Source organism: Chaetodon auriga, chromosome 1 (assembly GCF_051107435.1).
Source record: "Chaetodon auriga isolate fChaAug3 chromosome 1, fChaAug3.hap1, whole genome shotgun sequence".
NCBI lineage: Eukaryota > Metazoa > Chordata > Actinopteri > Chaetodontiformes > Chaetodontidae > Chaetodon > Chaetodon auriga.
The window spans coordinates 897,028-907,560 of NC_135074.1; the positions used below are offsets into that span (position 1 = coordinate 897,028).

At 39.1% G+C, this 10,533-nt stretch overlaps 1 protein-coding gene across 1 annotated transcript; it reads left to right on the top strand.

Moving 5' to 3' along the window:
• The first annotated feature begins 6,712 nt into the window (after positions 1-6,712).
• fgf4 (fibroblast growth factor 4) lies at positions 6,713-10,013 on the top strand. The gene is made up of 3 exons (XM_076738058.1): positions 6,713-7,109; positions 8,707-8,810; positions 9,837-10,013. Exons 1-3 carry the CDS (start codon positions 6,713-6,715, stop codon positions 10,011-10,013), a joined length of 678 nt encoding a protein of 225 aa, XP_076594173.1.
• Positions 10,014-10,533: the final 520 nt, after the last annotated feature.

Here is a 10,533-nt window from a genome sequence, read left to right on the forward strand (position 1 = left end):
TTACTGACATCTTCAAAATGCTACTGTGTTGTAAACCAATGTATAAACGTAGATGAAAACTTCCTAGCCCATGTAAAAAGTCCACCTTTTGTCAAAGAAATATTTTTTATCAACTTCACATGGAGCAAAAAATAAATAAATTAAAGTTGTTTTATCGTTCTACATACAGAATGCACTATGCATGTATAGTGACCACATATTTTCATTTGTCAAAACCTGAAATGACAAAAACAATAGAATATTTTTCTTTCTGATGTGCTAACAAACATGACTGACATTGAAGAGGAACCAAGCACTTTTTGTCAAATTTCCATTAAGAAGCAAAGGGAGTGTGAAACAGGATCATGTTTATACATATGTTTTTGACATTCTTACAATGTGATAGTCTACTGTAAGCTCATATATTGTACTAATAATATGAATATTTATTTGGCGCCTGTGTTGTAAGTTATTGATAAGATTTTTTCTGCATTTTCCCAATGTTGCTGTTTGTTGTCACTCACCACCTGGTTCCAACATAAAACACAATGGTACTGAGCTGAGGGAACATCTGGCTGATTCCTTCCAACTTTTCTGTGAATTGTTAAACAAGTTTTCACAGCCAAAGTTTGTCTTCAGGGATTTTGAATTGTGTTATTTTATCTTGAAACAACATGTTTTTGTGGTTTAGTAGACAGGTACACTGGACTAGATGGGGAAAAATGTCAGCACCAGCATTCATGAAACATTGGGTTCACAAGGTGAAACAATTTTTAAAAACCTAAATCTGTTTTTAAAGTTAGATTAATGTCATGTTTGTGAATTTGCATTGGTCTTTTGTTTCTTCCACATGGAAAACATTTCTGAGTTGCTGAAGTTGCAGTTTTTGTTTCTTCTGTTCTGTCGGCAAAAGGTCTTTGAAAACTGCATCCTAAAACACACAACTGGACATTTTGTTTTCAACAAAAAGTGTAGAGCAGCAGGAAGCCAGACCCAATATATGTTTTCTAAGATGCCCACTTCAAATGATGAGACCAGGTTTACATTGAATGTCACCACAAAATATCAGTCTGTCAATACGTTGTGACTGGTCAAACCCAAGGATTATTTAATAGTAATACTTAAACACACATATAATTGAATAATCACTTGTGGGATTAATTTGAAAATCCATCAAGGATTGCAGATTTCTTCTTTGTGGAGCTGTAGTACACACGTGTGTTTGTTACCCAAGGTTAGCTAGGTTTGTCACAACAGTTGTACAGTTGTACCCTTCTTTCTGTCTCTCTCTCTCCCTCTCTTCATGTGACATTATCCCTGTCTCTCTGCTGCAGCTCATTTGTTGAAGTGTCACGTCTGTTGCTACAACATGGCCCAGAAGAAACTACAAAGACAACCATCAATGCAAAATCATCACAAGCAGTCTGACGACTCTCTTGGATGTTCTGGTTTTGCCTTGCTCACTCCTATCTATAGGTAGTTGCATATAAAGCCTTGTCATTCTATACCTGCAGGCTGGGGAGGCTTCCTGGCCCAGACAATAGCTCCTCCCAAGGGGGGCCTGGGAAGCGATGCCGCTTGAGACTTTTAGGCTTTTTTTCATCTTCCTTTTTTTTTTTTTTTTTTTTTTTTGAAACACCGACCAAAAGCCACAGAGTCGATAAACAAAGCAGGTCCTCCTGAAGCAGAAACTGTGTCATACAAAGTATAGCACCTTGCAATAATTTGTTATGAATGCCAAACTCTAATATTACTCAACAGGAATGCAGGATTTCAGAGAGGTTAGGGCCTTTTGTGGCACCTCTCCCTGTCTGTTTCATTTAAACATTTATCTTCTATATCTCTTCCTTCATACCCTTTCTTTGCTACTAAGATTAATCGCCCTGGTAATATAAATGACTTCATCTGCAATATTTAGTGGGCCGTTGAAGTGAAAGGATAAGAATTCCTTAGAAAACATTTTAATGTCCATTAGAAAATAGCTACACCCAGATAACTAACTGTAAGCCCATAATTCAGAGAGAGGAACACAAAGGATGACTGTCACAACAGCGGTGGTAAGTTGGGAGTTAATGGGACACATTTTTGTCCTTAGAGGTGTTACTCATAAAATCTGTGTTCAGGTAAAATCTTGTCTATCCAATAAGTTGTACATTTAGGAATGCGTATTTACCAGAAACAACTACCAGCCAAAGGAAAAAAAATGTGTTCTTATGATTGGCTTATGAATGATCTATGAAGCCAAAGTAAATGAGTTCCAAACATTTAATGAAGTTGTTATTTGCAACTTAGAAATCCTTTAAAAAAAGGTGCTTTATTAGAAAGTGGTTCTTTTCATCTTATACTGAGTGCACACCCTTTCCCATAAATTACTAAAAATTGCTTGTTATACAATCACTGTGTTACATGTGTATAAAAATAGACTAATGCTCCCCTGAGAGAATTACGTTGAGTGGGTATGTGTTGGAATGGGACTTTTTATCTGACTTTTAGCCAGCAAAGCAGTCTTCAAATTACGACACAGAACTGAGGACAGTGTACTTATGTAGTTGTATTATCAGTTTCATGTTACACATGAGCGGCACGGTGGCGCAGCAGGTAGTGCGCGTGCTTCACAGCAAGGAGGTCGCTGGTTCGATCTTTCTGTGTGAAGTTTGCATGTTCTTCCCGTGTATGCGTGGGTTCTCTCCGGGCACTCCGGTTTCCTCCCACAGATCAAAAACATGCTCAGGTTAATTGGTGACTCTAAATTGTCCATAGGTGTGAGTGTGAGTGTGAATGGTTGTATGTCTGTATGGTTGATTGCCCTGCAATCGGCTGGCGACTGGTTCAGGGTGTACCCTGCCTCTCGCCCATTGCCAGCTGGGATAGGCTCCAGCCCCCCCCGCAACCCTGAAATGTTCAAAGGGGGTTAATAATAGTACAAAATAGTGGCTACTTCACAAAAATATACAAATTGTCAAGCCTTTTACTGAAGAAGATTTATCAGAGTATTCTGTTGACCCAAGAGAGGCATGTAGAGGTAAAATGGTGTTTGAAACAAGGTCCCTGAGCTCATAGCAGGTCGCTGTACTGTGGGAATGTACACATGTAAACAGTGACCCCTACAGGTGGATAGCTGTCTATCTTCTAGACACTACTGGCTATGCTGTCTTGTGTGCATAAAAGCTGAAAGGTCACAGTTTTGCAGAGCTACTCATTGCCCTCTGCAGGCAATGCACAGACAGTCAACACAATATATGTATAATCCTTTCAAAGTTTGTAGTTGTAACAAAAAAGACATAAAATGCTATTCTTTATGACCAATCGACATCAAAATGTTCAATGAAAAGATCTGGTTTTAAAGGCTCAGCTGAAGAATATAATATGATAAAGTACATAGAGGACCTGGTGCAAAAGACAGTGAATGATTTTTATATCACTGTCAACAAAAACCATTTAACCATACTTGAACACAGTTGCAAACTGAGATTTTTATCGGAATTGTTGCCATATCTTCCCAAACAATCTGAATATTAAGGAAAAAATGCCTCTTAAATGTTTTGCATTTAAAAAACTACTCATAAGCCTGGATAATAAACTATTTTACATAAAAACTTATAAAGACAGTAGCAGCAATTTTAGGTTTTCTAAGTTGCCTATTTTCCACATGGAATTGCATAATGCAGACAAACTCACCAGAACAAGATATTGAGTGAATCCAGTCTGGCGGTAGTTCAGTGACAGCTGCCTTACTGGCCAGCATCCAACTACTGTACTGTACAGTACTGTGCCAGTGATATCAGAAGAAACATTGCTCCTCCTCTGTTTGGATATATAGCTCATGACACTGGATATACACATTCACTAACAGGTAGGACAACTTTTACAGACATGTGTGACATGAATCCAGGTTGATATTTGAACAGTGTCTGATACACTAACTAGTTACATTTATTATTACTGTAGCATTAAATGCAGTGAATAAGGTAAAGAAACAAGAAAAGAAATAATGGATTGAATTCTGGCCCAATAATAACTGAATTAAGTTTTCACGACACAAACACGACATGTAGAAGAACTTGCTTTATGCACACCTAATAGTTTCAGTGTTGGATTTTTTAATTAATTATTTATTTATTTATTTATTTTGAGAGTCCTTAACTTTTAAGGTTGTTTTATGGTGGAAATATCCTTGAGAAAAACCAAAGGGAAATGGTGCTGTTGGGTCAATACATACATGATTCAAAATTATAATCAATGATTGTAATTGTCCTGTATTTATGAGTTAAGAGAAGATACATTGCAAAGGATTCAAAATGATGAATAAAAGAGTAAGCTAACAAATGGTTGTGTTGAATGTTGAGACATTTTAAGCTCTGAATTGCAGCTGTCACTCAGTGAAATCTAAAACCTCTTTCCCTCAACATAATTCATTGCTTACATGAAACCTAAAACCACATTTACTTCAGTACAACATAAACAAGAAAGAAAGCTATACATAACCTACAAATCTCAGTGTGACAGGAGAGAAACACGTCAACATTTTTTTTTTGGAAAGCGATAAAAGAAGTATACAGAACCATGGACAGCAACAGCACAGGACCTGCTTGTCTTTACAGGTCACAAACATCTTCATCATCAACATCAAGTTTTCATTTCCAGGAACACTCTCAACCAGCCACCTCAAGCTCTTCGGGAGGTCTAGTGTTCCGTCAGTCATCCTGTGATCCTGTTGTCAACCAGTCAGTCTGGCTCCTATAAGTCCAGGGCCCACCAGCTACTCTACAGGCTCAGTGAAGTGGTCCTCAGCTTCAGAGATTCAGGATGGATCAGTTGTCCTTGTGGTCAAACAACTCATGAGCTGTCCTGGGGGTCCATGGATTTTCAGCCTTATAGTGTATTGGTGGTGCAGAGGTCCCACAATCCATCAGTTTGTTGAAGGTTTGATGGTATGTGAGCAACCCTGATTCCTGGATATGACATGATAAAGTAGCCATACAAGCTACACTGGAGCTTAGAAGCAGGTCTCGCAGTCCTTCAGCCTGTGAGGTCCTGAGGACCTACCAGTACATACATTTTCTGTGAGGTCTGCTGGTCAGTAAGTTTTCCTGAAAGTTCATCGGTCTATCAGTTTTCCATGAGGTCCAGCAGTCCTGGAGGTTTGATGGATCACTAGCTATTCTTTTGGTCCATCCATCCTGAGGGTCCTTTGCTCCAGCAGACTGGATCATGTTGGTTTGCTAGTGTGTCAGCCATTTTGGGGGCTTGGTAGTCATCTAAAAGGGGCCTCAACACCTCAGGATTGTCTCTGAGATCTGGTTGCATTCATGGAGCCATTTTTCAGCACACAAAGAAACAATGTTCTTGTACATTGAGGATCAGCCAAATGTGAACGTGAGAAAATGTTTCATCCGTGGACAATGAGGAACATGACTAAGCCACCCCAGAGATCAAAGGATTGTGTGTCTGGGCTGACAGAGAGGGAAGGCCTTCAGTACTCAAACACAGAGATAAATAATGGGACACATGGCAGAGAGGGTAAATGTAAGTGCTCAGCATAGATTTAACAAGGATAATAGTAATGATGAAATGTTGAAACAAAAGGGAGCGTAAGCAATTTGGTTTATTTCAAAGGACATCCGAGGCAATGTACCATTGCATCTGAAAGACTGGTAGTGTCAAGGATGACACATCAAAGACATGCTACCATGACATTAGTTGGTTATCATAATGCAAACAATAAATCATTTCAAGAAAAATCTATTATATGATTATATTGTCTTTTTTTAAAGTTTTGCTGTCTTTAAAACAAATGTATTGCATCAGTTTGATACTACTTATTTTGATTTGGGGGCCTACAAAAGTTCAGAGGTGGTTTTGGCACTGAAAAGAAAAATGAAATAAAATAATAAGAATAAACAAATAAAACAAACTTAAGGCATTTGAATAAAATAATTTTCACTTAGCAAATAATACTGAAAGTCAGAAGAAAAAGGTAAACCCTTCAGGAAGTATTTCATTTAAACAATACCATAAATATATTTTCACATGACATGCAAGGTTTATTTTATTACAAAAACGGATACTGTGACACATGGTCTATTAACACATATGACAGTTGACATACTTGAGTGTTGTGTTTCAGTTGCAACGTCAGAACTTTGTGAAGTCTTGGCCAACAATGACAGCGAACTTATCATGCTGCAAACTCTCTATTTAGTCTTACCATTGTTTTCTATAAGGACCCGGGGCATGATTTCCCTTCTACCCGTCCTAAGTTTTAGTGCTTTTCATTTGGTTGAATTGGACCTCTGTTTTTTCCTGTTATTGTTCATTTATAGAACTGTCTCCTGTCTCGACACCACGGTCTGTTAACTCGGCCGTTTCCTATTTTACATCCTCCCATACATAAATTATGATTTTCTGATGCTGACAATGAAAGCCTCACACAAAGCATTATTATTATTATTATTATTATTATTATTATTATTATTATTATTATTAAAAGGTCTTAATTCTTTTTTTTTCTTTTCAACTTTGCTCTCAGATAAGGCAGCTATTATTTCATTTCAATAAATCCCCCGGCTCTGTTTAGTGCGCCTGAATGTGAACGTGGCTAGTAGGCCACTCTGTAAATTTCGAGCTGTGATGTAATGTGTCCGCAGGTATAAATATAGAGGCATGGCTGCACAGCGTCCATACAGGTCAATGTCGCTCCGGCGTTTAAGCTAGTGCGCCTGTCGGTCTTGGAATGAGCGCAACTTCCACACACTCCTCTCTGCCACGCTGCTGCTTCTTCTTTTTATTCTCGCTTCATTGGAAAGGCAAACGCCGGGAGGCTGCTTTCAGAGCCAGACCCGGGATGGGCTCTTTGGCGGCCCTGCGGACTGTCCTGGTCCTGGTCTTGGTGACTGGACTGGCGGGATGCGTCCCCGGCCTGAACGGGACGGTGGATCGCTTGGAGGCCCTCTACTCCCGATCCTTGGCGCGGGTACCGGGAGAGAAACGGGAGGAGATCAGCCGGGACAGCGACTACCTCTTGGGCATAAAAAGATTGCGGCGCCTCTATTGCAACGTGGGGATCGGTTTTCATATTCAGGTGTTGCCAGACGGTAGAATAACAGGAGTACACAACGAAAATCGTCACAGTAAGTTGTGTCAGTTATTTTATTAATCAGATATAAGATGATTATTTATGTTCTCACTACATGGGCTTGCTTGTTTCAAACAACATAAATAACAAAAGCAAAGTTATTGTTGAAGTCAAGAACTTCTGTTGTAATAAGTTTTGAAGTAATAAAACATCTTCAAGAACTAAATAACCAAAACGATAACGGGCCTATAAGAGCATGTTTACAGTCAAAGACTGCTGAAATGTCAGGCACCTGCTGAGACCTGATCCCAACCTTTACTTCACATTCCAATCAACACAACTGAACAAGATGCTGCTTATGGTGTCAGGGTTAGGGTTAGGGTCAACATCTCACAGATCTTAGAACTAATACAACATCTGGAGACCTTCCTTAATGTGTCCAAGCATGTATGTGCTGGTGCTGTCCGCCTTGTGTGTAACCAGAGCTGCTGTGATCCAGGCCAGCGGTGAGCCAGCACCTAAAGTTAGGACAAGCCACGACACATAGACCCATCTGTTAAGAGAGATTAACCCCAAACAAAGTCATTCACCACCTCACATTTGTAGACATGAAGAGCGACAAATGTATTTGCTTACTTCTCAAATATAATTCCTGTCATCCCATGTTTGTGAATTGCTGTCATACTGTAGTTAATTGATAAAACCCTGAGTTGTGGAACTTAAAGGGTGTTTTTCTCCCTCTGTACTATTTAAAGACAAGAGACAAAGACAGATATTCATTACAGAAAACTCTATTAGAAATTCACTGTAAAATGTTTCAAATTGATAGCAGGAACAAAGGACACATGCACACAGTCTGCTGTAACCCAGCAGCTTCTCAAGGCCAAGTGAGAAACTGTATCAGCAGGGGTTAAGTAAACCTGCAAATATCTCTGCATTCAGTTGCATTTACATCAACAAACCTGTGAAAGAATGCAATAGTGACTGATGACTGAAAAGAAATTGTTATTTGGTCAAATCTTACACCAAATCTCAGAGTAAATATTGGTCTTTTACTGACTGCTAAAACAACAGCTTTTCACACACTAAATGACAGCCCTATTTTTCTTGCGGTATTCTGAGCTAGAGAGTTTTTTTTAAATGTATATGTAAATATTATATTATTTTTTAAATTATATTCAAACCATTTTGGAGTTATAGTTTTTGGTGTTCTTGGGATAAAATAGATTAGTTGAGCATGGGGTTTTGATCAGGATTTCATTTACTTTTGTAAGAATTCACCCAGTCTGAGTCCAGATAGTCCACAAATTTTTCATTTGTTTAGGATATAGAATGAGATCAGGCTTCACCTTGCCAAACCCAATGAAGGCCCAGAAGCACTAAAATGAATCTACTTTAGTTATTGAGGCTCAAAGAGTTACTTTTAATACTTAGTTAATACTTGTAAAATGTTTAAATATGTAAGTGCTCATCAGCATTTATCTATTGATCTTGAGAAACTGAATTATTTAGCTTGCTGATGAGTTTCTGGATATCCAGCTCATCTTCTGGAACACATACAATAATGTCAATGTCTCTGTGAGGGGCAGGTTAGGTTGGATCTCTCTATCAAACCAGCATGTTTTAGTGTCTGTGGCTTGTTTTTCCTGAAGGTCTTCTGCAGATCTCTCCAGTGGAGAGAGGAGTAGTGACTCTGCTGGGCGTTCGCAGTGGACTGTTTGTGGCCATGAGCCGGCGAGGAAAGCTGTATGGATCTGTGAGTGTACGGTCACTGTGTGACTGTCCATCACGGTCTCATGCTCACAACACACACACACACACACACACACACACACACACACACACACACACACACACAACACACACGTGGTGTTTTTATCACTTGTGGGGACATTACATGGACTTACATTCATTTCCTGGAGCCTTACCCCAGATTTTTGTCCCCACAGCGTGATAAATACCTGGTCACACACACACACACACACACACACACACACACACACACACACACACCCACACACACACACACACACACACACACACACACAGGTTTGAAGAAGACAGAAGTTTGAGGTTTCAGTTGTTGCATTTGCAAATTTTGTAAAACCTTTTGTTATGTTACAACTCGTGATGCTGCTGATGAAATGAAATGATTTACTCATTAATTTAATTAAGTTTTCATTTCTTAAGTTTTAATGGTACAATGGTGCAAATTTAGTCAATTGCTGGTTTGAAACCAACTAGTTAAAGAATAAGGACGAACTTACTTACACACAAACTTACTGATTTTATAAATACCTGTGCAACCTAATCCTGATCTGGGATATTGAGCACTGATGTGATGACATCCCAGGTGGACAATCACTTCCTTGTTCTTTAAAGAATACAAAACCAGATACCTACAAAGCAACAGTCAAAGATGAGTTAATAACTGAATACAGTTGTGAACAGCCTTATTATTCTCAGCTCACAAGCTATTATCACATCCACTAAAAGAAAATAGTACAATCAGAGCATGGTGTCCTGAGTCCTGCCTCACTCACATCATTCATTACTTCACAATCTTTTTTTTTTTGTTTAAATCACTGAATGGAACAGCTCCTGTACAATAGCAGTCAGAAATAAAGCAATTGTTTGATAGCAATCACCATGAACAATACTCCATCCACCCGCACCCCCTATCCACCCCCCCCTCCCATGTTCAAGCATCTTGGTTTTGTCTCTGCCTTCACACAATCAGCATTTTCAAATAATTCCTGTATCTCCCTCTTTTCTCTTTCAGCTACACTACAATAATGAGTGCAAGTTCAGAGAGAAGCTCCTCGCTAACAATTACAATGCCTATGAGTCGGTGGCTTACCCAAGGATGTACATCGGCCTGAGTAAGAACGGCAAAACAAAAAGAGGAAACCGAGTGTCACCCGCCATGACAGTGACACATTTCTTGCCAAGAATCTAGTGGCCTCATAAATAGTCCCCACCTCAATATAGAGATTGGGAGGGGGTTGGGGACTCCACACCATGATGCACTTTCACTCCAAGCTTTATGTAAGTGTATCATATTTGATCTTTTGCTATGTATATGCTTAGCAACAGTTTTATATATATATATATATTTTTAGGAGGGGTTGTCTTTTCACAGTGGGTCAGTAAGATCCAAGATGCTAAACACGTTATTTATGTTTTCATATTCTAATTTATCTGATATTTGCTGCTACAGACCGAAATCCTGTCGTCAGATGTTGACTTTCTTTGCACTGATGAGAGAATATGCAGCATTGCACAGGTGACATTTATGACTTTACTATGTACTATTTGAAACAAAACAGGACCTTTTTGAGTCTTAGCCTAAAAAAGAAATGAGGCGCGAGTGTCTTTGACGTCACTGATTACTTATTGCCAGGGGGAGAGAGAAAGATAGGGGGAGCATGAGAGGGAAGTGGGGGAGTCAAAAAAAACCCCACAACCTCCACCGTTCT